This window comes from Lissotriton vulgaris, chromosome 2_1 (genome assembly GCF_964263255.1).
Source record: "Lissotriton vulgaris chromosome 2_1, aLisVul1.2, whole genome shotgun sequence".
Taxonomy (NCBI): domain Eukaryota; kingdom Metazoa; phylum Chordata; class Amphibia; order Caudata; family Salamandridae; genus Lissotriton; species Lissotriton vulgaris.
In genome coordinates, this window is record NC_141687.1 from 1593777511 (window position 1) to 1593805451 (window position 27941).

General features: G+C 43.6%; 1 protein-coding gene across 3 annotated transcripts in view; it reads left to right on the forward strand.

Moving 5' to 3' along the window:
- KYNU (kynureninase) overlaps positions 1-27941 on the forward strand; it is a 940604-nt gene that overhangs the window by 893519 nt on the left and 19144 nt on the right. For all 3 annotated transcript variants that reach the window (XM_086957469.1, XM_086957470.1, XM_086957471.1), the window contains one exon: positions 1751-1978. In XM_086957469.1, coding sequence (XP_086813595.1) covers positions 1751-1978 — 228 coding nt within the window. The remainder of the gene's footprint in view (positions 1-1750; positions 1979-27941) is intronic.

Consider the following 27941-nt stretch of genomic DNA (forward strand, 5'->3'; position numbering starts at 1 on the left):
GTGCCCATGTGAGTGCACAAGGAGGGGTGTGCCTCTGTGAGTGAGTAGCAGGCTACCCATGTGAGTGCAGGGCGAGAGGGTGTCTATGTGGGCAGAGATTGAGTGATGTCAGTGTGTGTGTGCAGAGTGAGTATTGTGCCTGTGTGAGAACTGGGTGGGTGGTAGGCCCATATGAGTGCAAAGTGTGAGGCGTGCCCACTTAAGTAGAGGGTGAGTCACATTAGTTCGGGGGGAGTGTGTGACTGTGTGAATGCAGGGTGAGAGGCACGTCTGTCTGAATGCATGGAAAGAGGAGGGGCTGGGTGAATGCAGAGTGAGAGACATGTCTATATGTAACGGAGTAGCCAGAAAATTAGAATATCCTACCACTTCGAACCAAAGCTATGATGGCACCAAGAAACCGCAGCAAGTGAGTCCAAAATACCCTAGGAGTGCTCCTCTGTCTCTTCCATCCAAGCATCTATTCATTAATCCTTTCCCCCCTCCCATCCACCGTCTGCTATCAATCAGTTCACCTTTATATTCTGTCATCCATTCATTATTTCATCCAACTTCCAATCGTTCACCATTCCATCCATTGGCATTTTATCCATCCTCTAAGATTTTTATTTACTGTACCATCTTTTCACTCTTCCTCAGATTTCCATTAACTCTGCCATCCAGCCATCCTCTGAAATGTACCTTTACTCTGTCATCCTTTCATGCACCCATGTAGCTATCCTCTCACTTACTTATCCTCTCACATAACATGTATTTGTAAAGCACAAGTTTATGCAGAAGGGTATCTTGGCATGGAATAACAGATGTTTATTGTTACCAAACTCAATGGTATTCATTTTATTGACCACCAGAAGGATGAAAGTCTGACTGGACCCGCTGGAAGTTGCATATATGACTGAGTTCAAACACAAGCCCCTACAGTTGATGCATCAGTCCACTGAGCTACCAGACCCACTCATTCACATATCCTCTCACCAGTAACATAACAATAGCCCCCGCACACCCAGTGGTGCGGGGGGCCCAAGCTCCTGAGTGCCCCCACCAGCAGTGTGCATGAGTGACTGCCCCCTGGCCTAAGAGCTCCTGAATGGGTCCAGAGCGAGGGGGGCCCCTCCATGAACTTTGCAGGGGGGTGGGGCCTCAAATTTCGTTACGCCACTGGCTTGGAAACCCTCACGGGTGATTAGTGCGCTATAAAAATAACGATAATATGCTGCAACAAATCATATTAAATATCAAGTTCACCCATTTTTATGAACCTTGTCACTCAATGACATTGATATTGGCTGTACCCGTTTGATGATCTTGAAAGATTTTTTAAGTCGTAAAAAGATGTTTTGTTTTATTCTTTTTTTGGATGGCAGTAAGGACGTTTTTTTCTGTACGTTTTTTTGTTAACCCCAACATATTTTTCAAACCGTAAGATATTTAGTTTTAGGCTTTTAATAAAGGATAGTAAGGAGGGTTATTTTAAATGTTTTATGACTCAGGACGTTTTATCTGTGAAGTGTTTTAAAAGTCTTTATTATTTACAAAATTTTCGAATGTAACACATGTGATACATAATACGGATTAAGCTTTTTTCTGTTCCATAAATTTGAAAAGAAAAGTATTTGACCATTTCCTTTTTCTTGGTATTTGAGGACCTTACTGCTAGCATATATTGAGGATTTATTAAACTGTATTTTGTATTTTATTTTTGACCATTCGCTCATTAGTACCCCCTAATCGGTGCCATTGATTTTATTAGGTCTTTAAACAAACCACGATGAAAGCGTTAAGAAAAAAATCTGTTCTGCTGACTGGTTATTTAGAGTACTTGATCAAACACTACGACGAGGATAAGGTTCGTCCACAGGATGCCTTCATCAAAATCATAACCCCCTCCCACACTGAAGAAAGGGGGTGCCAGCTCACTTTGGTATTTTCTATTCCAATCAAAGTCGTTTTCTTGGAGCTCGAAAGGAGAGGAGTAGCTGTAAGTATTGTTCAGTACTATATGCTTTATTACTCCTGGCACTGAGTCTAGCTGCTGTCTATTGATTACAATTTATGTATCCCTCAAAATATCAATGAAATATAACATTACATGGCCTTCAAGGTAATTCACAATACTTGACCCGTTAATTCATGTACAAATGAGGCCATGTTGATCACCTGTAATCGGTAAAAAGCTTTTGTAAAATTTGCAAATATATTCATGCATACAGAGAGTTATATATAAAGTACTCTTAAATAAAATAAATAGAAGATATCATTGATGTATGTCACATGTTCGTGACACCAGTCTGTTAAAAACATTTTTGTGTTGTACTCCTTTACGGTAACGAGCATTTGAGTTACACGTTTTGGACGCCTTCATTTACACTATGGCATTACTTACCATCAGCGTCAGCTTTGAATTTACCTGTGAATAAAGTAGCTTTTGATAACACTAATCGTATTTAGGCATCTACACAATTCAGTGCTTAAATATTCCCACAGCGTGATTCACATGGCCCAAATGATCTCTGTGTTGTTTTTTTTAGCAAACTGAGCCTTTCTATGCTAGCATCACCGTCATTCTTTGTTGAACACCGTCGCCTTTGATATCATTAATTGGTCACAGACGCTGCATCTCCCACTTCTTTTAATACAAAAGACCAGTGGTGGCCGCTACTTAACAGGGGTGGTGGGGAGGGAGGATGGGGTGGGGTAAATGAAAAAACAAAACACTTACCTGCAGGCCGGTGCCACATCTTGGTTCTCTTTGGCTATTCAGTCGCAGTGGCGGCTGGTGACATTTGAAAGTGGTGGGCGTAAAGTTATCGCGGTACTGTAAGTCACACTGAAAGGAAAGCTTTTGCCAACATGGGGGTCACATTGGGTCACAATGGCGCCAGGGAAGACGCTTGCAACAAAGGGCAGCAAAACCTGGGGTTCTGAAGTTTACTTTGGACTTTGGACTGCGCCGGCCCTTCTGCAGATGGCAGCTTTAGAAGTGCGAGATCTTATGTCAACACAACAACTCAGAAGAAAAAAAAATGAACAAAATTAATGCACAAGAAAGGCCCAGAGTCAGCCCCATGCAGCCTGATTAGAGTTAACGAACCATACAAGTAAACATTCCATTTACTGAGATGAAGTGCGGACAGTAATGCAACGAGGAAAACGAACAGATCTACTCAATAGAAATGAGTAAAACATATAAAGTTAGACTGCACCTTTAAAACGGCAAAATAATATTTGGAAACTGACTCACAATAAGCCTAAATTAATGGTAGATGATTAGCAGACAGCAGAGTACAGGACACAGATTCTCAGGCCTATTACCAACCTACCCTTCCAGAATAAAGTCATTCAATGCCATAGCAAAAAAACGCTGAAAAGTTTTTCCAAGACCAATATACTAATCAAAGGCATGTGCTACGTCAGCTTAAAACACAGCACTGAGACATCGACCCTGCAAATAGGACATGACGTTCTCAACATTTACATAAAGGTGAAGTCTATCTGCTAGTTCAAATAACCTTTATTTTGAATAATACGAAGAATAAAACAGTCATCAAGGTAAAAACACAATGCAATCGTTACATACTATATTACTACACAGCAGCATGCCATTATCAATGTGTTATTGAAATTAGTTTGTGAAACTGAAAACTGCAGCGTGCGTTTCTCCACCCTCGAGCAGAAGGAATCGTCAAGCAAATATCTTAAGAATAAAAGAGCCTATTCAGTATTGAAGAATTGCAAAACGTGCTGAAAAAGCCTTTTTGTCAGCCTGGACTGAGGTGACAGCAAAGACCTGCTCGCGCCGGCACGACCTCCTCAAAGGGAGCTCCATCTACCCCGTTATCTTTAATATTCAGAATTAAACACAGTTGTCACTGTACCAACCTCTCTCTTCTCCTTCCCTCCCGTTGTCCGACCTGGCGCTCTCCTTCACCTGCTGCCAGTAACTGGGTCCCTTGTTAGTCCGGGTCAGATGCCCAGGCAGGACAGCCGCGCTGTCAGCGCTGACATTCATGTGATGATGCACTTTCTTCCCCCAATAACTCTCGGAGTCGGGTAGTGGTGCCAACCTCTTTATTCATGTACATACATACAAGGAGCGCTAAGCATGTCCTACGCCCAGCCTGCTCGCGCTCTGAATGCCGCGCTACGCCTGCCGCGCCTCTACGTCAACGTACGTCACGTAGCCACGTGACGTACCACGCTAGCGCGCTCACTACATATCTCCCTTTTTTCCAACGAATTATGTGAACAAGTCCTGACTCATGTCGTAGTCTCTGAACCTCACTGGCAGGACCACCGCCCTGCCCCTTCTCGTCAGTCTTACCGGGGAACTGGCAGTCGTTGCTTCTTCCCTTTGACCACTCTCTAGCGCAGCCGTGCTAGGCACACTCCGACTGCTGTCTTCCTCCGGCTGACACTCTGCACTTGCCTCTTGATCCTCATTACTGCTTTCACCAAAGTCCGGGCCCTCACCTCCATAGTCACTGGAGTGGTCACTGTTGCTCTCACTCTCTTCCAAGTTGCCTCTGCTTCTCCAGTTGAGTATTTTATTGCACCTGGCCATGCGATCCTGCGACCACACGTTTCCATCGCTCAGCAACGCCGCCCGGCCCTTGATTTCCACAACTCTCAGGGGCCTGCTGTACTTACTTTCCCCCTTTTTCTGTAGTGTGGGCAATCTTACTCTCACCCATTCCCCCTTTTCGAGGGCAGTGTCTTTTACATTCCTCCTCGCATCGTAGTGTTTGGTATACACTGCTTGTGCCTTCTTTAGATTGGCTTGCACCACTGCCGGTGACCACTCACTCTTAATGACTCTGTCCTTCCATATCCTGTTGTCTTGGGTGAACGGCTCCCGGCCCCTCAATATCTGGAAAGGGCTATAGCCCGTGTTCGTGGGAGTTATCCGATACGCCCACACCATGTGCCATATCTCCGCCTCCCAGTCTTTGTTGTCTGCAATAGCCGCTTGTATCGAGCCCATCACGACTCTATTGAAGCGCTCCACCAAACCATTCCCCGCCGGGTGGTATATGGATGTGTGTTTTGACACTATTCCGTTTCTTTGCATAAATTGGTTCCATCTGTCAGAGCGGAATTGGGGCCCATTGTCACTGAGGACACACTTAGGGATGCCCTCTCTCACGAAGGTCTCCGCCATGAAGCTCACTATCCTCTCAGTGTCCATTGTTTCTTCGATCTTTAATTCCGGCCATTTTGAATAGCGATCCACCATTACACAAATGTATTTCTGTATACCTTGTGCATTCAGCACTGGCCCTAAAATGTCTATGGACAGTTCCTCCCACGGATTTTGTGGAGGAGCAATCTTTCCCAGGGCAGGGCGCAATGGTTTCAGTGTTTTGTCCGCGCCCTGGCACCTCGGGCACTCTCTCACGTGTCTTTCCGCTCTTATGTCCATTCCTGGCCACCAATAATTCTGCTTGGCCCTTAGTTTCAACTTTCCCGCTCCCAGGTGGCCTTCGTGTAACATGTCCATCAATCTGGATGTCATCGTTGCCGGGGGTATGACTCTTTCCCCTCTGTATACAAATGTGCCCTGGTCATCCATAGATAGTTCCTCTCTTACCTCAAAGTAGGGGACAAGGCCACGCTCTAATTTGCATTTGTCCGGCCAGCCTCTTACAATGTAGTCCTTCACTTTCTCCAGGGTCGGGTCTCCGTCATATGCCGTTTTCCATTCCTGTTTGCTGATGGATACTTCGAGGTCCTCGGTGAGTGCGACCCACTCTTCCCCCGCCTCGGGGCATTCTGTACTGGGCTCCATCGCTGCCGCCCTACTCAGGTAGTCCGCCACTTTGTTCCTGTTCCCTGGAATGTGTTCAACATCATATCGGAACTCCATTAATTTGAGCGACATTTTCGAGATCCTCGGTGTCGCTTCCGCATGTCCACTCGACGTGAGCACTTTGAGCAGGGGCTTGTGATCGGTCCTCAACCGGAACCTTGTGCCCCACAGGAACCGCCGGAACCGGGACATGGCCCACACCACCGCCAACATTTCCTTTTCGATCACACTATATCTTTTTTCAGTGTCATTCAGGGTGCGGGATGCGAAGCATATGGTTTCGACTCTCCCTTGGCCTCGGTCTTGCATGAGGACTGCCCCCAGTCCTTTATCACTCGCATCTGTAGTGAGTATGGTGCTTCCTTGGGGGTCGAACCCTTGCAGTGGGATTGCCCCTGCCACTTCACTCTTTATCACTTCAAATTCCCGTTGAGCTTCCTCTGACCAACAGAACTCGCTGTTCTCTCGGGTGGACAGCCTCATATGGTGAGTTTTCGAGGCGAAATGTTCAATGAATTTCCCATAGTATTCCGCCATCCCCAGGAATGATCTGACCTCCTCCTTGTTAGCTGGTGATGGTGCGTCGCAGATCGCCTTTACATTTTCACTCTTGGGAGTCACTCCTTGGGCACTGATTTCATGGCCCAAGTACGTTACCTTCTCCATCCCTATCCGGCACTTGGCCCATTCTGCTGTGAGGCCCTTCCCTTCCAGGATGCCCAACACCGCCTCCAGCTTTCTGTCGTGGTCCATCCTGTCCTGGCCCATCACCAATATATCGTCCTGGAAGTATTGCACTCCCTTGAGGTCCTGAAACAGCTGATGCATGAGCTTTTGAAACACTGCAGCCGCCGAGGCTAGTCCGAACGGCATGCGGCGGAATCGATAGCATCCGAAGGGAGTTATGAAGGATGTTAGGCTGCGGCTCTCTGGGTGTAAGGCTATCTGGTGATACGCTGAAGTTAAGTCTATGGTGGAGTACCACTGAATACCCCTTGTGCTGGCCAGCATCTCCTCTATCCGGGGAAGGGGAAACTTCTCCACCACTATGTTTTTATTCAACTCACGTAGGTCCACGCATAAACGGACCTTCCCATTCGGTTTCTTCACTACCACCAACGGCGATAGCCATTCGGCACATGCTATTGGCTCGATGATCCCTCTTTTCTCCAGCTGTTGTAGTTCTTCCTTCACGTCGTCCCTTACCGCTAGTGGGATGTTTCTCACCTTGTGTGCCACCGGTACAGCTCCTTTTTTGAGTACGATCTTGTGCGCAAATTTGTCGAGCCTGCCCACTGAACCTCCAAAGACCGTTGGGAACTCCTTCCTCCATTTATTCGTGTCCAGCGCTTCCTCCGGCTCCGTCATTAATATCTGTTCTTTGCCACCCGGGTCCAGCTTGATGCCCAGGTCTCCTTGGTCGAGCCACCCTAGGACGGAGGGACCTTTCTCGGAGACGTACAGTTTGCATCTGGCCTCTCTGCCCCTGAACTCGAAGTTCAGTTTCCTGCACCCGGCCATGGGGATTCGATCACCATTGTAGGTGACGGGACGTATGTCCAGCTTGTCCAGCTCGGGGCCCAGTCGCGGAGCAAACTTCTCTTCCCACACGCTCCGGGGGATGATGGTGTAAGGCGACCCGGTGTCTGCCACCACTTGGATTTTGACACCTCCGATCTTCATTTCCAAGACTGGTTTCATCGTTCTTCTTCCGCCGGTGCCACGGCCTCGGTCGTTTATGCTTAAGATTTCGTCGTAGATGCAGAGGACTGTGATCACCTCTTCCTCTGCTGCCTCTTCTGGCTCCTCCGCTGCTTGGGCCACAAACTTCACGGCGTTCTTGGCTGCCTTCTTCCTGCACGCCTTTTCAAAATGGCCGACTATTCCACAGAACATGCATTTGGCGCGAAGCGCGGGGCACTTCCGGTCGTGCGCCTCGTGCGTCCAACTGCCACATCTGTAGCAAGGCCGTTTGCTACTTCCGGCCTGTTTGCCAGGGTTGCCTGGGCTGTTCCACCATTTGTCGGGACCCTTTTCTGGCTGTTTCCGTGCCTGATTGTCCTTGTGGTGTTCTTCATCATCTACTTTGTTCACCGTTCCACTGGGCACGATCTCTTTCTTCGTAGCCGCTGCACACCTTCGTGCCAGTTCAGCCCTTTTAACTATCACCAACACGTCCTTGAGCGAGGTGTCCCCTGCGGCCCATAGCTTGTCCTGCACGCTCGTGCACGTGGTGTGCATCACCACATGGTCTTTTATGAATTCACTTTCCCAGTTGGCATACTTGCACGAGACCGCCAGTTTCTTCAACGCCGCCACATATTCTTCCACCGTTTCCCCGGGTAGTTGCTTCCTTTGCTGGAAGTTAAACCTGTCTACTGAGACGCACACTGAGGGTTTGAAGTGTTCTTCTAGGTCTTCCAGCGCGTGGGCATACACGTCGTCATCCTCTGTCTCTCTCTTCTTCGGCACCAAGCTTTTGTAGATCCTTAGGCCTTCTGGGCCCAGATTTAGCAGCAGGATGCGTTTCTTTCTCGGCGGCTTGAATTTCTCCTCGCTTTCGTCTTCCATCACTTCTATGAAATTGTCTATGTATTCCTTCCAGTCCTCCCATTTCATGAGCGGTTCCCCTGGTCTGGGAAGGAACTGGACTGGCGCTATCGCGTAGCCCGCTTGTGCATTCATCTTCTCCGCCCGGGCTGCGGGCAGCGTACCTTCCAGGCTTCTCGGGCTCCCTGGTGCACCGTTTCGTTCTTCCTTCTTGAGCAAGGGTGGAGGGCTGCTCCTTTCAGCCCTTTCCTGTTCGGGTGGAGTAGCCAGTGCGTATGCCGGTGGGCCTTGACCGTAACTAGCTTCCTTCCTCGGTTGTTCAAGGTTCTTCGACCGTCGCTATTTGTGCTCTCGGTGCTCTGTTCTCCTTGCTGATGGTTGCGTTGCGCTCCTTGCTGTGCCCTATGAGGGTGGGGTCGCTGTGCGTACCTTCGGGCCTTCCTCGTTCATCCTGCGCCACCATTCCGTTCCGCCGTGCTTCTCGTAGTCTGCGTGGTGGGGGTCGTGGGTCGGTATCCCACCCTCGTCGCCACTGTGATGATGCACTTTCTTCCCCCAATAACTCTCGGAGTCGGGTAGTGGTGCCAACCTCTTTATTCATGTACATACATACAAGGAGCGCTAAGCATGTCCTACGCCCAGCCTGCTCGCGCTCTGAATGCCGCGCTACGCCTGCCGCGCCTCTACGTCAACGTACGTCACGTAGCCACGTGACGTACCACGCTAGCGCGCTCACTACAATTCAGTCAAAGGCTGCGCCTGGCCTGCAATATCTCAGCAGGATGGCTACATCTTGTACATTTGCATTTTTTTCTGATTGTATCTTTTATGTAACGCATGTAATCCTTCTTAGTCCTATGTTTTGCAACTGGTTCTTATGTTAAGCGTTCTGACACCTTTGGGTAAAGTTCGTGTATAAAATCGCATTAAATAAATAAATATGTGCGTGCACCGTGCAGATATCTAGTCGGGGTGAAATGAAAATGAGGGGGGAGGAGGTGCGGGGGGGGGGCGGGTCGCGTCCCTCCGAGGCCTAGCTAGCAGCTAACTGGCAAAATCAATCTGTCAAGTGCCAGCCTAAGGGGCGCCTCCTCCGAGGCCTAGCGAGACCTATTGGCTATGCCAATGCTTGTCTCATATATGCTTTGAGTATGGAAAGCAAAGAGCGCTGCAAGCAGCAAATGCCTTCTTCGTGGCGCTTTGGTGTGTGGCCTTGAGATAGATTGTTCGTTGGTGATGTTTATGTCGTCATGACTCATGGTTGGTTGGTGGTCTTATTCAATTATTTTCAAATTAAAAGTTTCCAAGCACTAGTACGATTTGTAGTGTACCGACTTAAGGCATTTTAAATTCCACCATGTTCTCCAAATATCAACTTATGAAAATATACGTTTTCATCTCGAATGCACCCTTTTCGATTTTGGTACACATATATTAAATTAACAAAGCCATAGCCTCTAATTTAAGAGGCACGGTTGCACACAGGAGAGCTACTTATTATAGGTAGCTGGTGAGCTTCTCCTTGGAGTAGCCTGCACTAGACGTAGCGCTCCACACAGTCCCACAACGAACAGTGCAGCGTGTGTGTTTAGGGCCGGATGCTAGGTTCCACCAGACACGCAGAGTAGGTTCAACTGCCATGCGTTTGGGTGTCATGCACTTGAAGACAGTACAGGTGCATTGCCCAGCTCCCATGTGCCAGTGAGTGCCTTGGCGCGGCATAAAACTTCTATGGGTGGGTGGCTTCTGCACAGGCCAGCATGTTAGTATGGAGGCGAAGGCAGACTGCACATCACCTTCGGCTCGTTGCCACGTGGTCTGCTGTATTTTGGAAGATGGGTTCTCGCCTCTTCTTGTCCCCCTACTCCTCGCTCCTGAGAGGGGGGGGGGGGGTGACTGAGGGGTGGCTGCCACATCAGGGTTTACTGGCTGCCAGTGCATCTAATTGGGCAGGCTTTTGGATCAGTGCCACGGGGCTTGCTGTACTTTAGGGAAGGTGCTTGCTGCACTGTTTGAACATCTCCCCCCTTCATATTGCGCTAGAGGCAGGCTAAGTGGTTGTAGGGGGTAGTGCTGGCAGGTTGGGGAGTTGATGAGCACTGAGCGCAGCAGTGCTACTACCCTACGCGGAGGAGGTGCGGCTGCTGCCGTGGGGTAGCAGACAGTGCTGCAAGGGCCCCAGTGGCAGACACGAGACGAGAGATGCCCCACTCTTATTTTGGGAGGGGGCGGACGCGGAGCAAACTGGGAAAGTGGAGCAAATGTACTAACCATGATAACAAATTATTTACATCTACGTTTTCTTCTATACTGGTTGTTTTACTTTATCAATTTTACTTTAATACTAAATACGCCGGTTTACCTTCATGATGTCACAGCGCACTACAAGCTACTCTAGCAGGCATTATGCAAACGGATTGGGGGAAATTATGCTGTGCCTGTGCCACCACGCACTTCACAGTCACAGACAAGAAGATGAACACTCACTATACTGATGACTGCAGCAGGCAGGCACGTGACGCCGCAGGACTCACGACAAGCAGTGGTCTGGTCACAGAGTCAAGACAGGTCTACTACAGAGTCAGAGTCTGTATACACACTCTCCTCGTGACTCTGCCTAGTCGTGTTGTTGTGGCAAGCCAGGCGCAGTGGCGTCACGTGCGAAGCCACATGTGCCATACTTAGCACAGTCACCACCCTCGCGCGGCACCAGTGCTGAACTCTCTGCCAGTGTATTACTCAGCCAATCCTGGCGCAGCTTAACATCGCCAGCTGTGCCAGGATTGGATAAAGAGCAGGGTGAAAACTGCCCATATGAGACCCAGGGGACCGGGTCTCTGCCTGTTTGCGAGCTACAGCAGAGGAGGAGGGGGGAAGGGACTACTGCGTGTGCGCATGCGTGGGCAAGTCGTAAAAAATGACTAGTCCATAATGCGCACACAGAGTGCTGCCTGCTGCGCTATTCCTGCTCAGCTGGCGGCGCTGTCACTCACTCCCACAGCCCCGCCCCCACCCTTGCGCAATGTCCGATTCCGGGGCTTGTTGTCCCGGTACAGCTGGCTCTCATTAGACTGTGAGTGCGCTCGCCGCTTAGGATAACATAATTTATTTTTGATTCCTCTCACACATACCATATCTATTTAAATGCCTGACGTGACGACGGTGGCTAGAGGGGCAACGCCCCAATGCCCCCAATGGACCCACCGCCACTGTTCAGTCGACTCCAGGACTACAGGAGAAGGAAGCAGGAACCAGGAAGCACAAAGGCTCCCAAACTCCCCTAGCCAATCACGACGCCGCTTTACAGCAGCATTGTGATTGGTCTAAGCGCCGTGGTTCGCTGCTCAGAGAGATACTGGGAGGCTGTGCATGTTCTCCACCCAGCTGTGCAATACAGCCGATCATGACGGTTTGCTCGTCCCAAGTTAATGGCCAAACAGTCATGCACACTGAAAAGAGTGCCCACCCCAATCTTCCACCTGTTCCTGTGACAGTCAATTCCACCGTCACCCTAACTAGCTGAGTCACGAGGGAAAAATGAAATGATAATAACGTTATGGTATTATCATTTAAATTTTCCTTTTTGAACTGCTGACAGAGCAGTGGGGTGACTGTGCTCCGCCTTAGCCGAGAAGCCGCCAGTGAAAAAGACCCTCTTCTGGAACCTCTGGCTGCTACAGAGAGGGCCTGATTGAGAGCTAATGCATTCTTTATTTCCCCTGTTAAATAACAATATCAAATTGTACGTTTATTATCAGGTTTGATAAATAACCTAGGTCATGGGGGATTGCATGCTTATTTTGGTGTTTAAGGCACCAAAAGCCGCATGATATGGTAATACTGTATGTTTTCCCTTGTTGAATTTAAGCAGGTTTGACCTTCTGAACTATAACGAAGGTTGAGGCATATAAGGCATTTGATAATTATCAGATGCGATAAATACCTTTAAACTAGTAATTCCAACTCATGATTAAACAGGAGTTTACACACGGATCGGAATATTACAAGGAACTACTACTCAGGCCCAGAATGGTGATGAGTGCTTCTCACATCTCCGCATGCCACATAAATGACTGGCCCCTTTCCTACAAACCGAGACTTCACAACTGAAGCTCGACTTTATAAAATCTTTTCTTAACTTCGTTGACTCTTCAATGTTGACCACATCAATTGTATGCATCTTGTATGACCTCATCATCTTTTTTAACACAATAAACAAAGGTTGGCCCAGCACTCAAATAAGTGGCATGGGAATAATAATTTGTAAAAACCTTATTGACAAAATAGTCAAAAAATATAATTCGACAAGGTCTTCCCAATCAAAGAAAAGTGCTGGCGGAATTTGATTGCAGATGCAAAGATTCTTTTATTCTTTATTGATATACAAATTCTTAAAATTCATAATCGCGAAGCATTTCGTCCTCATGTGGACATCTTCGGGCTAAAATATATACAAAAATAGACAAAACAATATTTACAATACATATACAGAAAATATTTTTTGTGACATCACATACAAAAGAACCAGACGAAATAATATTCCACATTGAAAATAGGACTCATTTGCATCGTTACAATAACATAAACCAAATTCTTTAGAGGCAGGGGAAGACAACTCTTAAACACTAGATTTGATATGGCTTTTTCTACCACCATTTAAAGGTAAATAGGATATTCAAATAATCTTGAGCCTAATCAGAACACACAAATTCAGATTTATAGCAAATTATGTTTTAAGATGAGCCATTTTCATCACACATCCCAATATAATACAGTACAGTAAATCCCACAGATGGAGAAATGTTTGCAAATAACATGTATTGTGCACAATACCAAACTGTTTTCATCACCCACCACAATAATATAAGTGCCAATAGAGAGGAAAACAATCTATTTACAAATCACATATATTAGACACAACCATAACAATCAATTCTTGAGATGCAATGTTCAAAATGCAATCAGGTCAAATTTGAAGAGTCAGTCTTTCTGAAAATAGAGTAAGCCACACCTTTCTTTCAATTAAATGGTATCAATATCATCATCATCGACATCATTTTCTTTATTCGGCATTATGCCAAAACACCATAAAAGTACAGTTTAAAATGACAGTAATACACATCTTTTTTTTTAAAAGGGTACAGAAGCTATTCCAATTATAGTTCATTAAAACTCCCTTCCCACCCCCACATGTTACTCGTGTTACGGGGGCACTCCTTTCAGCAGATCCCTCTTGTCTCTCCTAATTCACCTACTAGCCTTAAAAAGCTTGTGATAGAAAGTAGGGTCAGGGGGTCTTGGGCCATTTGTAAATATAAGAGGGCCACCGTAGCATGCCTGAATTCGATTTTTTTCAGCAGACTAACTAAAAAACGGCACCTGGGCAATGAGTAAAAGGGGCATAATAGTACAAAGTGAAGGGTATCCTGCGGAGAACGTTGATCACAGCCGCAGGGACCCTTTGGCTCAAGTGAACTGATAAAACCTGCCGGATCAGCTAATAACTAAGGTATCAATATCAATTCCCAATATGCCTGGATAACACAGCATTCACCCTCAATATTGTCTTAGCACAACATTTCCATATAATTTATCATTTTCATTCTACCTGTAATGTATCACATTGCAATATGCTAATAATTTCACTGTATCATGTTTCATACAACCGAGATTTCTCTACAGTGGAGGCTAATATTTAGTTGCTCTTACACAAGGACGAGGAATGGCTCAGTGCTATTGTTGATTTTGGGACAAGAATACCAAAGCCATTGTCCCCTCTCAGTTCTAGTGCTCTCTATCAAAAGCATTAGTCATAAACATTACGTGATAAGTAGGGTGTGTCGTCACACATGGTATCTCAAGACCATCTAAACCATAATTCTTCCAAAGAAAGTATAGGTGTGATTAAAACATACAGCCAGAAATTGAACTTCACAAAATTAGTGATTGGACTTTTTTCAGTAAGTTAAGCAATTGTATGAACCATCTGATATTCCAATACTTAAAAGGACATGATTGACACATACAGTCCTCTTATGACCAGTAACATCTGCCAAGAATTATATAAAAAAATAGAGAGAGAAAGAAAAGAAAAATGCATATATCAACCGCAATACAATTCAATAAAAGTCCTTTGTTAAAAGTACATATGAATATATATAAATAGTATCAGTAAAGCCAACATAAAAGTTATATCTGCAAAATAAATCTGTGATATACGGATATTCAAAGAAGAAAATTATTCTGTAAAAAAAGTATATTACTAATAACTCAGCTTGCCAAATATATAGTTTAGAAAAAAATAGATATTTTTTGACACACCTGAAGGACACCTTCCAGGAGCACTCAGGAATATGAAACCTAGAAGTACTGAACATATATTTTCAGCAATCAGGCCTCAAAGACTCACCAGACATAACCTTGATACAATGTTTACAGCCAAGTATAGATCACAATTAGAAAACCTTTAAGTGTAGTGACCACCATGTCATAACTGTGACTGTTCACATTAGCCTACTGAGTCTATGGATAGTGCGTTTAACACTAAATATCCAGAAGACATACATAGGACCTGTAAGAAAATGGGTTAGTAGTTACGGAGGAGTAATAAGCTCAAAAGCTTGATTGGTTGGACACAGAAGTTCAATAAATAACCATAACCCCAACCCATAGTACCTATGGCACAGAGCAGACACTGTTCATTTAAGGAAAGGTTTGTAAGCTATCAATACCAAAATAATAACAAAACTAAATCTCACAATCAATTTCTACAAATAGAGAAAAATCAAAGAAAAATGTTATGAAAATGACTAAAACACAATAGGGGGAACAAGAGATATGATTTTTGAATGTTTTAGGGGACAAAGCATCAAGAAAAAGTAAAGCATCAATCAGAAGTCGCTGTTGTTGGTTGACCAAGACCTAGGCATGAATTCTGGATGGCTGTAATGGACCGAGGTCGGCTACCCCAAGCAGGTTGCTATCTCCAAATATGTCACCTTCTGACTTAGGGCATGATTTAGAAGTCAGCGGAGGGAATACTCTGTCACAGAACAGATTTCCTGTCTGCAGTATTAGGATCCCTATAGGATAGAATGTGCTTATAATGTGGCGAACGGGATATCTGTCACTTTTGTGACGGGGTGCTCCCCTCCACTGACTTCTAAATCAGGCCTTAATATCTGCAATGGAATTTGAAATCCACCTCAGGGGAAAAGCTGCAGAATCAGTTGAAGTCCACTCAAAGTCAGATAGCCATTGATGATGTCCCCTAAAGCCACTGATGTTGATAGAAAAAAATCGAATTTCAAACATGATTAAGTTCTCTTGTCGATGAGATAATTTTGCACATTCGTTTGGCCAAAATTTGCACCTTTGGACTTTGGTCCTGAGTTAGGGTTTGTCTGATGGAGCAATCTCCTTAAACTCAATGGGGATAAGACCGAGGTGGTGATACTGGGAAAGAATAAAGATCTTTGGGGTCCCCAGCATTGGACCAGTGACATGGGGCCTACCCCCCAGCCCGTCGCCGTAGTTCGCAACTTCGGCTTTCTCATTGCTGACATGCTCTCAATGAGGCAGCAGGCAACTAAGGTGGCCTCCATCTGTTTTGCCACTCTGAGATGGATCCAAAATCTTTTGTGGATGCTGCCCCCTTCTACTCAAAGAACTGTAGTCCAGGTGTTGGTGGTATCCCGCCTGGACTATGGAAATGTTCTTTATCTCGGAGCAGACTCTTCAACTATTAACAAATTGCAAGTTGTACAAAACTTCTCCGCAACGTTCCGAGGAGAACATCGGCCTCACATGCACTACGTGACTTGCATTGGCTCAGGATCCCAAGCCGTGTCAAGTTTAAAGCCATGTGTCATCTTTTTAAAATTAGACAAGGCTCGGCCTCAAAATATCTACAGAGCCTAGTACAAGCGTATAAGCCAAGCCGCACTCTGAGATCTTCAACGAATGGTGAATTTACTATTCCAAGATTTAAACTTGTAGAGATGGGTGGTCAGTCCTTTTCCCACCTAGGCCCAAAATTTTGGAATGCCTTACCCACGGTTTTAAAATCTGAAACAAATTTGTTTCGTTTTCGCAAAGGACTCAAAACTCTGTTTTTCAATCAATGAGATGTCGTTATCAGCTAGCTTCAGTATGCCTATCCTATTTCCTTCTTGAGTCTGTCACTGGCGACGGGAAACCCACTGCGGGTAGCTGTTGCGCTTTACAAATTTAATTAAATAAATAAATAAATAAATAATAAGAATAGACCTGGTGATAGACAGATTCACCTTCATCAACTTGCCTTTACTCCACCCACCAAATTGAGAGATTTCGGCTGGCCCCACAGAGGTCTCTATACATTGGTTGCAACTGCTAACATTGAAGTTCCTGTCAATGCAAAAAGGTTTGTCGGACGGTGCCGTCAAACATGATGGCCGGCCCTCAAACTCTTCCTCAAACTCTTCCAAAGATTTTATTTAAAAAATAATAAACTCCCAGAGCATCAGTTTGTTTTTGAAAATGAAAAAGTAATGACCCAACACCATGGGAGTTTTCTATCATGCTGTTGGGATCATTATTTTTTTCTGGTCCCTCACCATAAGGGTTTTTTGGCAGTGACTGACAGGAAAAAAAAACACATAATGCTGCGTACCTTAAGTAGGTGGATGGAGTTGTCTACTTCCTTCCCCCTCTGTTGGGCTGTCAGAGGAAGGTGTATAGTGATGAAGTAAACTTTAATCCATCTGCAGAAACCTGTCAGTTCGCCTGACTGTCAATCTGGTGGGCAAACCAAGAGTTTGGTGGATAGGGTACTCCCTTGCCATTGTGACGGAGTACTCTCTCTAACAAATTTTAAATTGAGTTATTATCTTTTTCATGGTGCTTTAAACTGGACATGCTGTGGTTTTTTGGTCGATTTCAGGGCCAGGAAACAGCAGTCAAAGCCCATGAGCAGTGGCTACATCGAGCGATAAACATCACTTTGAGATAGCAGAAAACACTGAAAGGCTGCTGGAAGAACTTGTATGGCGAGGCAAGTACTTAAAAAGCAGCCTGGACAATGTTGCAGCGTTCAAGGCAGGATAAAGACAAAGAGAAGCCGCTATCGACCCCATCCAGCACATCAAAGGGGCTAGGACAAAAGCATAACTCAAACACTTGTGGCAATATAAAGCTGCCCCCAATGAGCAAGCGGTCGGCTGCTCTTAATAGCGCGGCAGTAAAGGCGCTTCAGAAAAAGGCAGAGAAGGAGAAGAGAACGGAGATGAAAGTAAAGCAGCCGGAGGAGGATACTCGCGGATTGGCATCATTAGCAAGCACAAAACTACATCGGAATAACAGTGCGGTTAATAAGGATACCGCTCTCCGGCAACCTACTTTAACGGAATCCTTTGCTGGCAAAACCCCTGGCCCCCTCAGCCTCGGAACCACAGCAACACTAGCAGCCAGGAAACCGGGAAATCAACCCTCCGGCGTGAACGCTGACTCAGACAACACCGTACTCGAGGGCGCAGGAATCGTGGTTGCTAGGCAACAGGACAGAGGAAAGACGCGCCCAGAGGGCGCTCCACACATGGAGGTTATTCAGCTTCTCGAGCAGCAAGAGGTGAGTAGGGGCATGCCGGTGGGGGCAGAGGCTGTGCATACGGGGTCAGAGAGGCCCATCAACGCACAAATGATGGATGCCCTGCTGCAGGTCGAGGCAGGGCTTGGCAGCGCGACGATTGCTGGATCAGACTGGGGCAGCTTAGTAAGCCTGGCATCGCAGAAAGAGCATGGAGAGGATGCTGGTGAGAGGAAAGGAGACAAAGGGGGAGGCTCAACCGAGGGGGACAGGTTCTTTTCGGTTAATGAGGAATCAGATTTATCACCCTCAAATGAAGGTGAGAGTTTCACAGAGGACAGCTCGGACTCAGAAGTAAGCCTTACGGGCTCGGGGGGTAAAAATACGCAAAAGAGAAGGAAATCTGGTGCCAGGTGACTAGGGGGTGACTCCCAGCGAGCATGAACAGGAAACTACTATGGGACTATTCAGCCACCTCCAAGGTATATCAAGAAAGTAACTACACAGGAGGGGCAACAGCAGGAGGTAGTAGCGAATCCCCCTCACAGCACGCCACGTTGGACTTGTTGTTCAGCACGCTAAAGCAGATGCAGGGGGAAGCGAGAGCAGAAAGTAGGAGGGCCAGACAAGCAACCAAAAAGATTCAATGCTCACTCAGGAAAATCAACAAGAAGTACGAAGTAGTGGAAGAAAGAGTGACTCAGGTGGAAGAAAGAACTGGCAGGTTGGAGGATGATGTAAAAGAATGGCAGACATTTAAAGTGGATCATGAGAAGGCAGTGGAAGACCTCCAATGGAAGATGGAGGACTTTGAGAACCGCCAGAGGTGCAACAACGTTAGACTTCTTGGTCTGGCGGAGGGGGTGGAAGGGCAGGATGCAAGAGGCTGCGTCATTAAATTACTGAAGGGAGCTTTCCCCGAGGCACAGTGGCAATGGGAAACAGAGGTTCAAAGAGCACATAGGTTTCCACTCACACATAAGAAAGGGAGAGATGGCTATCAGGATAACCTGCCAATGGCAATGTTGTTTTTTTTGGGGAACTTTTTGGCAAGGCAAGAAATCATGGACAAGGCCAGGCCAGACAAAAAAATAACACATGAGGGGGTCACGTTTTTTGCAAGGTCGGATTTTTGTCACGTGACAGTAGAAAGCAGGTGGAAGCTCAGGCAAATGATAGCACCCTTCCAAGGTCAAGGTTCAGAAGCGTATCTACTGTTCCCGGCAAGACTAAAAGGGTGTACAACTGTTTCCATGGATTTTTTACAACGGATTCTATGACCACTGATTTTTTACAACGCAGGTCATGTTACAACGGATCCTTTTACAACGCTATTCACAACAACGCAGGTACTATTACAACGCAATACCATTACATCGTAAGTATAATTATAGGTAAGTTTATCTTTTTTGGGGTTTTTGGGTACAGGGGTATTTTTAGGTTTAAGGGCTGGGTTTGGGTTTTGGGGTACAGGGGTATTTTTAGGTTTTAGGGCTGGGTTTGGGTTTTAGGGTACAGGGGTATTTTTAGGTTTTAGGGCTGGGTTTGGGTTTTGGGGTACAGGGGTATTTTTAGGTTTTAGGGCTGGGTTTGGGTTTTGGGGTACAGGGGTATTTTTAGGTTTTAAGGCTGGGTTTGGGTTTTGGGGTACAGGGGTATTTTTAGGTTTTAGGGCTAGGTTTGGGTTTTGGGGTACAGGGGTATTTTTAAGTTTTAGGGCTGGGTTTGGGTTTTGGGGTACAGGGGTATTTTTAGGTTTTAGGTCTGGGTTTGGGTTTTGGGGTACAGGGGTATTTTTAGGTTTTAGGGCTAGGTTTGGGTTTTGGGGTACAGGGGTATTTTTAGGTTTTAGGGCTGGGTTTGGGTTTTGGGGTACAGGGATATTTTTAGGTTTTAGGGTTGGGTTGGGGTTTTGGGGTACAGGGGTATTTTTAGGTTTTAGGGCTGGGTTTGGGTTTTGGGGTACAGGGTTATTTTTAATATATATTTACAATTTTAAAAATTAAAATTAATTGTATTAATATATGTTTTATTTTTTTAATAATAAATAATTTAAATTAATAATACATTAATAATTATTTACTTTAAATATTAATTTTATTTTCTTACCTGTAATTATACTTACGATGTAATGGTATTGCGTTGTAATAGTACCTGCGTTGTAGTGAATTGCGTTGTAAAGGGATCCGTTATAACATGACCTGCGTTGTAATGGATCCGTGGTCATGGTATGCGTTGTAAAAGGACGCGTTGTAACATCATATATCCGACTAAAAGTCATTACTAGAGGGCACGCTAGGATGTTTTACTCAGAAATTAGGGCTACCCAGTTTCTAGAGGAACTAAAAGCTCAGGGAAGGGGGCTGAGCAGAGGGAAAGGCCCATCCACAGGCCCATAGGGAGGATACAGCATTCATTAGGCCAGTAAGGGAGAGGGGGAGAAGCGACACTATAATCTATAGCAGCCAAACATAGGTCATGCCTGACCTATTTGCCTGTAGTAGGGGGGGGAGGGAAGTCAGACGGAGGGGGGAGTACCAGGGCGGGCGGGAGGGTGGGGGATGGGGGAATAGTGGTGACATGGTAGCTACAGCACAGCACATGAGCACACAGGAACACGTGTATTTATCAGTAGAGAAAATAAGGGGGAAACTGGCGAGCAGAAAGGAAACATCTAGCAAATACAGATGGCATTAAGGATTGCTTCAATAAATATCTGCGGTCTCAATGATGGAGGGAAAAGGCAAAATGTGGCTGCAATGTTGAGAAGATGAAAATTTGATTTAGTATGTCTCCAAGAGACCCACATCGAGGGGAATAATAAATATATGCTGGATCAACTAGGTCTTTAGGTACTTGCTCATACAAAGCAAGGCCCTAAGACAAGAGTGGGTTGCCATTCTAGCTAAGCAAGGAGTCTTTAAAGTCATAAAGAAAAAAGAGGAACAATGAGGGAGGTGGGTAATGGTGGAGGGTGATTCAGGGGATGGAAGATGCACAATTGTTTCTATATATGGATCCACGGATGACGAACCAGATATATTTGAATTTCTTGACTTGGAGCAACCGTTGTGGCCATAACCAGTGATCTGCTGTGGGGATTTTAATATTAATGGGCTGGGTGGGCTAGGCACAATCTACGGGAGGGCTTATGGGGGCTGAAAGAAGAGGACATGCCAGGCTATATGTAATCTAGCGCGACATAATGCATTAGTGGATATGTGGGCCCAGAATAACCCGGCAGGGACAGGCAGCACGTACTACTCTGCACCACATAGGACTGTGGCTAGGCTAGACTACTTCTTTATTTCAAGCCCACTGGTAAGCAGTAGTCGGTTGGAGAGGCTGCCAAGGCTAATGTCAGAACACAATCCACTTGTCTTAACAATAACACTCAGTAATGTAAGGATGAAAGAGTACTCCTGGACTTTTGAGAGGGGGCTTCTAAGGGAAGAAGGATATTTTAACCATATGCAGGATTGGATCACATTTTTTTGGGAGATTAATAGGGGAACAGCCCCTCCGGGCACTACCTGGGATGCATTTAAGGCTAGAATCAGGGGGGAAACCCTGAGCTACACTCTACAAAGGGATAGGCAGGAGAAGACTTTGCTGGATTCGAAAATTAAAGACTTGGCATACTTAGAAGATCTCCTCGTTGGGGCTACAACAAAGCATGAGCCTCTGGAGGACATATTATTAAAAATTGAAATAACCAGAGCAGAGGCTCGCAAAAACATTGCTAGAAAGGCGGCTAGTAATTACCTCTCCAAAAAAGAAAAATGTTATGAGTACGAGAGTGTAGGCCACCTACTAGCAATTCGAATTTTATAAAACATTCTGGGACACCCTAGGGAAAGATATGCACGAGACCCTTAGGCAGGCACAATTAGGGCACTCAGTTCCACAGTCATGGGCAGGGGCAGACATTATAGTTCTACTTAAAAAGGATAAGCCCCCATTAGAACCGGGGTCCTACAGGGCGATCACGCTGATGAACGCAGATGCCAATTTTTTTTCGAAATCATTGGCACAAAGACTAGGTAGGGTTATAGAGAGCCTGGTTAGTGCCACACAGCATGGTTTCATCCCAGGGAAAGGGACAACCCAACATACAAGACAAATGATTACCCTGCTGGATGCCGCAGGAGTTGCAAGAGACCCTGTCCCAGCCATATTCCTGGATGCGGAGAAGGCCTTCAACAGGGTCATCTGGAACTACCTGTGGAAGGTTATGGAATGGTTTGGTATTGGCGGGGGATTTATCATGGCAATACAGGCTTTGTATTTGGCCCCGTCCGCTAGGGTAAGAATCAATAAAAGCTACACAGAGGGAGTGCAGATTAAACTTGGGACAAGACAGGGGTGTCCAATTCTCTTATTCGCCCTGTACTTAGATCCTATCTTATGAAGGTTTGCTGGCAATAATAACATCATCCCAGTGTAATGCATAATAGGGAACATAAGGTTTTCGCCTACGCGGACGATGTGGCAATCATTACACCAGATCCAGGGGGAGCCATTGTGGAAATTGAACAGGAGGCTATGAACTTCGGGGCTGTCTCAGGGTACTCGATCAACAAGGGAAAAACGCAGATCGTACAAAATAGCTTTACATCATATCAGGACACTAGGGTAATACCCGGGGCACTTTACTTAGGAGTTAAAGTAACTAGTGACTTAGATAGGCTGGTGGAGCTAAACATGGAGCCCTTATTAGCAAAGGTAAGGAAAAACACGGAAAGAATACACAATTTGCATTTAACTTTGATGGGCCGGATAAATGTCATCAAAATGATCATATTCCCCAAATTTTTATACATTTTTAGGACCATACAACTATTTTTTGATCACTTTTTGTTTAACAAGTTGGAATTGATAATCAATAGGTTAATTTGGGCACAGGGTAAAACTAGAAGAGCATATCGACACATGACACTCCCCAGAGAAAAAGGGGGGTGGGGGGCCCCTGACTTTAGGCTTTATTATTGAGCAACGGCCCTGCAGTACTTCGGGGGTTGATAGGGGGTGGAGGAACGGGTCAAGGGGTCAATAGTCTTGCCCTCACAAATGTATATATTGCACTGTTGGGTGGGGATCAGAGAAAGCTTTCTTAAATGATATTGATTTTAGTTATTTTAAGCACACAAGGTTCAAGACACTAAAAGCAGCGTACACTATTTGGAAGGTAGTCGCAAAAAAGCTAGGCTTAGGAAGATATATTAAGTATACTCGACTATGTACAAACCATTTACTCCCAGGGGATATCTTTAGGGACACAGTCATGAGGGAATGGGAGAACAAGGGTATTAAGAAAGTAGGGTATCTCTGTGACCAAGGGGGCATTCTCCAGTTCCAAGAGCTACAAACAAAATGTAATCTTTGCGGCAGGAGCTTTTTTAAATATCTGCAGGTGAGAAGTTATTTGGCAAATAGACAGGGAGGTCCACTAGGATTTGGCCACTGTCGGATAATGGATTATATAGAGCGCTGTGGTCAGTGCACAATTCGACAGCTATATGCAGAATTATGCATGCTCAAAAGTGATGATAGGGATAAATTTGCCATAAAGTGGGTAGAGAAAGTAGGTGCCCCGTGAGGGTTTACAGGTTTCTTTGGACTTGGGACGAACCGTCTTATGTTCAGCAATGTTACAAGCACAGCATTACAAGACGGTGTACTCACTTTACCACACTCCCGCGCTGCGATTCAAGTAACGCAGATATTGTCCACATGTTTGCAGAATGCCCACAATTGTATTCGCTAAGAGTGACAATTGAGACATTTATGGAAGGATCATTGGGGGTTAAAGCGGTTATGTCACCTGCATTAATAATGCTTGGGGTGATGGGTGGGGCAGAGGGACACCCTAGGGAATTCCTATTCCTGGCCATGGCAGTCTATCGAATTTGTATCGCAAAGGCGTGGCTTGACAGAGCTCCGCCTACTTTTCAAATCTGGATTGCTAGGCTACTCTCTAGTTATAACCTAGAAAAAGCAATCTATGACAGGAAAGGGTGCAGAGCTAGGGCACATCGGTGGGAAAATATGGCGACCTGTAGAACGATGGAGAGAAAAGCTGGTTACAGGTGGGGCGTCTGCAAGTGAACTTATACAGACTGTATAGTAGTAGGCATTGGGAAGCTATTAGGGGGTATAGTTATTTCCATACATGTCTGAATTGGATCCATGAGAATGGCAGGGTAAAACAACTCTGTCAATAACACTGTTTAATTTACTTTTGTATATCTCTTTTTCTTTCTCATTTTAAGGATCTTAGGAAATAGTAAATGCATATGCTAAAGTAGGAATATATAGGATGTGCAGTGCTAAAGAATGCTATGTTATATATGATTTGACTGTGCTGTAACACTCTTGTTGGAACATGTCTAATATATAAAAAATTTAAATAAAAAAATAATAATCTTTTTTATTGAGCTTAAAATCCTTCAGCGGGGCAAGTCTGAAGATGTAGCCAATGAAGTCTTCTTGACACCGTTTCTGTGAGGTCCTTCTGATTCTTTGCAGGTCTTGAAAGTCCAAATTAATCAGGCTTTCTGAGGCTGTTCCTCTTGGTTACTTCTAAAGCTCGCTGGACCCAAGGCACAGCACTTAAGGACTATGAGCAACTCCACCGGAGGCAAGCAGCAGGGTCCAGTCATGTATGGTGAATGATCAACTGATCAGTTCAGTAAATGGTCTATTGCAGCTTGCTTTGTCCATGCAGACATAGATTAGATCATTCAACTGATGCTTTGAGTCCAATTCTAATTCCAGAGTACAAGTGGAAGCAGGTCCACTTCTTTAGGTTAATTAGGTAGGCTAACAGTAGCAGTCATGAAATGGTGGTGTAGGAAAGCCATCCTTTTTGCACTAATCACCCCTAATTGTTCACTCATACTGGGTGCTACTGACTTTGACAGTGCCCTGCTCTATGCTAACCAGGACCAGAGTTCGGCTTACTAGAGGTATAAGGCAATTGGCATAATTCTAATTGGCCAAAACAACCTACCTGTAAGTCAGTAGTATATGGCAAGGCATGTAGGTTCAGGGACCCGAGTGGACTTATTGCACTTTAGGGCACCCTGCTAAGCTGTCTGGTGGCATTTTAAAGTCAGGCCTGCTTTGCAGGCTGGTTTTAAAATAAAACTATGTCCAAATTCAACTTTGGAATTATAAGTACTTCCAAAAGCTAAAAACTTCCTTTTTATAACTTAGTAAGTAGACATAATATCGAGTTTTTTATTTTGACTAGACATAATATCGAGTTTTTATTTTCGACTAGACATAATATCGACTAGACATAATATAGACTTCAAAAATATTGACTAGAAAAATGTAATATCAACTAGAATAGCAATAATATCGATTCAAAAATATAGAATGGACATAATATCGACTAGACAGAATATAGACAACAAAAAAATCGATTTTAAAGTAAGTTAATATTAATGTTTAATTTTTGTGTAATATAATTCTGTAGCGGGTTGTGGGTTTATAGGTGAATATGGTGGGAAGTAATTTAAATATAATTAATTAAATATGTTATTTAAATAATTGGTATTTATTTAAAATTATTTGTAAATAAATTATTAATTGCTAATTAATTAAAATATAATTGGTAATTAATATTAATTGATTAATTGATAAATATTTTATTTTTACTCTTTTATTTTTTGTAGCGGGTTGTGGGTTTATAGGGGAATAGGGTGGGAAGTAATTTAATTATAATGAATTAAATATGTTATTTTAATTGATTGGTATTTATTTTAAAATATTTATTTAATTATTAATTAGTAATTAATTAAAATATAATTGGTAATTAACTATAATTGATTAATTGATAAATATTTTATTTTTAGGAATTTATTTTCTGTTGCCGGTTGTGGGTTTATAGGGGGTTAGGGTGGGAAGTAATTTAATAATAATTAATTAAATACGTTAATACATTTATTGGTATTTATTTAAAAGTAATTGTAAATTAATTAAAATATAATTGGTAATTAATTATAATTGATTAATTGATACATATTTTAATTTTAGTAATTTATTTTCTGTAGTGGGTTGTGGGTTTATAGGGGATTAGGGTGGGAAGTAATTTAATAATAATTAATTAAATATGTCATTTAATGTATTGGTATTTATTTAGAATTAATAGTTAATTAATTATTAATTGGTAATTAATTACAATATAATTGGTAAATACATTTAAATGATTAATTAATAAATATGTTAATTTAATTATTTAATTTCTGTAGTGGGTTGTGTGTTTATAGAGGAATAGTTTTGGAAGTAATTTAATTGTAAGTAATTACATTGTTTAAATAAATATATTGAGTTTAATTTGTAAAATATTTTAAAATTTTAAATTAATTGATTGTTAATATGTAAATTATTAGTATTAGTAGGTAAGGTATATTAATAAATAAATATTATTTCTCAATTTAATAGATTATTTAATATATTTTAAAACAATTCTAAAACAATTAAATTATTTTGTAATAGATTTTACTATTTATGTTATTTATATTTATATAAGAAGCATTTATTTTCCCTACTGTTGCACTCACTGGAGTTGGAATAGTAATTTTAACCCCTACGCTATCCAACGCTTTCCCTACTGCTGCAATTACTGGAGTGGTAATAGTAATTTTTACCCTTACGCTATCCAACCCTTTCCCTACTGTTGCACTCTCTGGAGTGGTAATAGTAATTTTTACCCCTACGCTATCCAACTCTTTCCCTACTGTTGCACTCTCTGGAGTTGGAATAGTAATTTTTACCCCAACGCTATCCAACGCTTTCCCTACTGTTGCACTCACTGGAGTTGGAATAGTAATGTTAACCCCTACACTATCCAAAGCTGTCCCTACTGTTACACTCTCTGGAGTTGGAATAGTAATTTTTACCCTTACGCTATCCAACGCTTACCCTACTGTTACACTCACTGGAGTTGGAATAGTAATTTTTACCCCTACGCTATCCAATGCTTACCCTACTGTTGCACTCACTGGAGTTGGAATAGTAATTTAAACCACTACGCTATCCAACGCTTTCCCTACTGTTGCACTCACTGGAGTTGGAATAGTAATTTTTACCCCTACGCTATCCAACGCTTACCCTATTGTTGCACTCACTGGAGTTGGAATAGTAATTTAAACCCCTACGCTATCCAACGCTTTCCCTACTGTTACATTCTCTGGAGTTGGAATAGTAATTTTTACCCTTACGCTATCCAACGCTTAACCAACTCTTGCACTCACTGGAGTTGTTACAGTACATTTAACCCTCTTGCTATCGTACGGTAAAAATATTGTATATGTTTTGTTAATAATATGTAGATACATATATATGTATTAAAAAAAATTGTAAGTTACATTAATTATTTCTTAATTTAACGTTTATTTAATTATTTTAAATATGTTTATATTAATTTAATGTAATGTTATATTACTTTTAAGTTACTTTTAACATATTTAAAAAAATCAATATTTTGACATTCTATATTTTTTACACTCGATATTTTGGAGTCGATATTTTTGTACTTACCTGTTTGAAGATAGAAAGTCGATATTCTCTCAGTCGTATTTTATCCTCAATATTTTGGCATCTCAATATTTTGTCAGTCGATGTTCTGTCAGTGATCCTTATAACTTATGTGTCATCCCTAAGATCTATCCTATGTGCCCCAAGGGCAGGGTGTAGTGTTTTAAAAAGCATGTACAAAATAAAATAAGTTTTATATGCCCTAGTATAGAAAAACAACCAAAGCTGATTTTTCCTATTGTAGTGCTGATAGCCCAATAGATTAACACTGGGAGGCATTCTTCAACTTAATAAAGTCCATCTTCGCTTGAAAGCTAGCTAGAAATATCATTCAAAGTATTACAATAAAGTTTACAATAAAACTAACAACTTCAAACATTGTTTATATTAACTATTAGTGGAAAGTAGTTTTAGAACATACTATCCTCAGTTTAATTAAGGCAGCCCTGTATAAGCCTCTTCTGATTGGTCAGC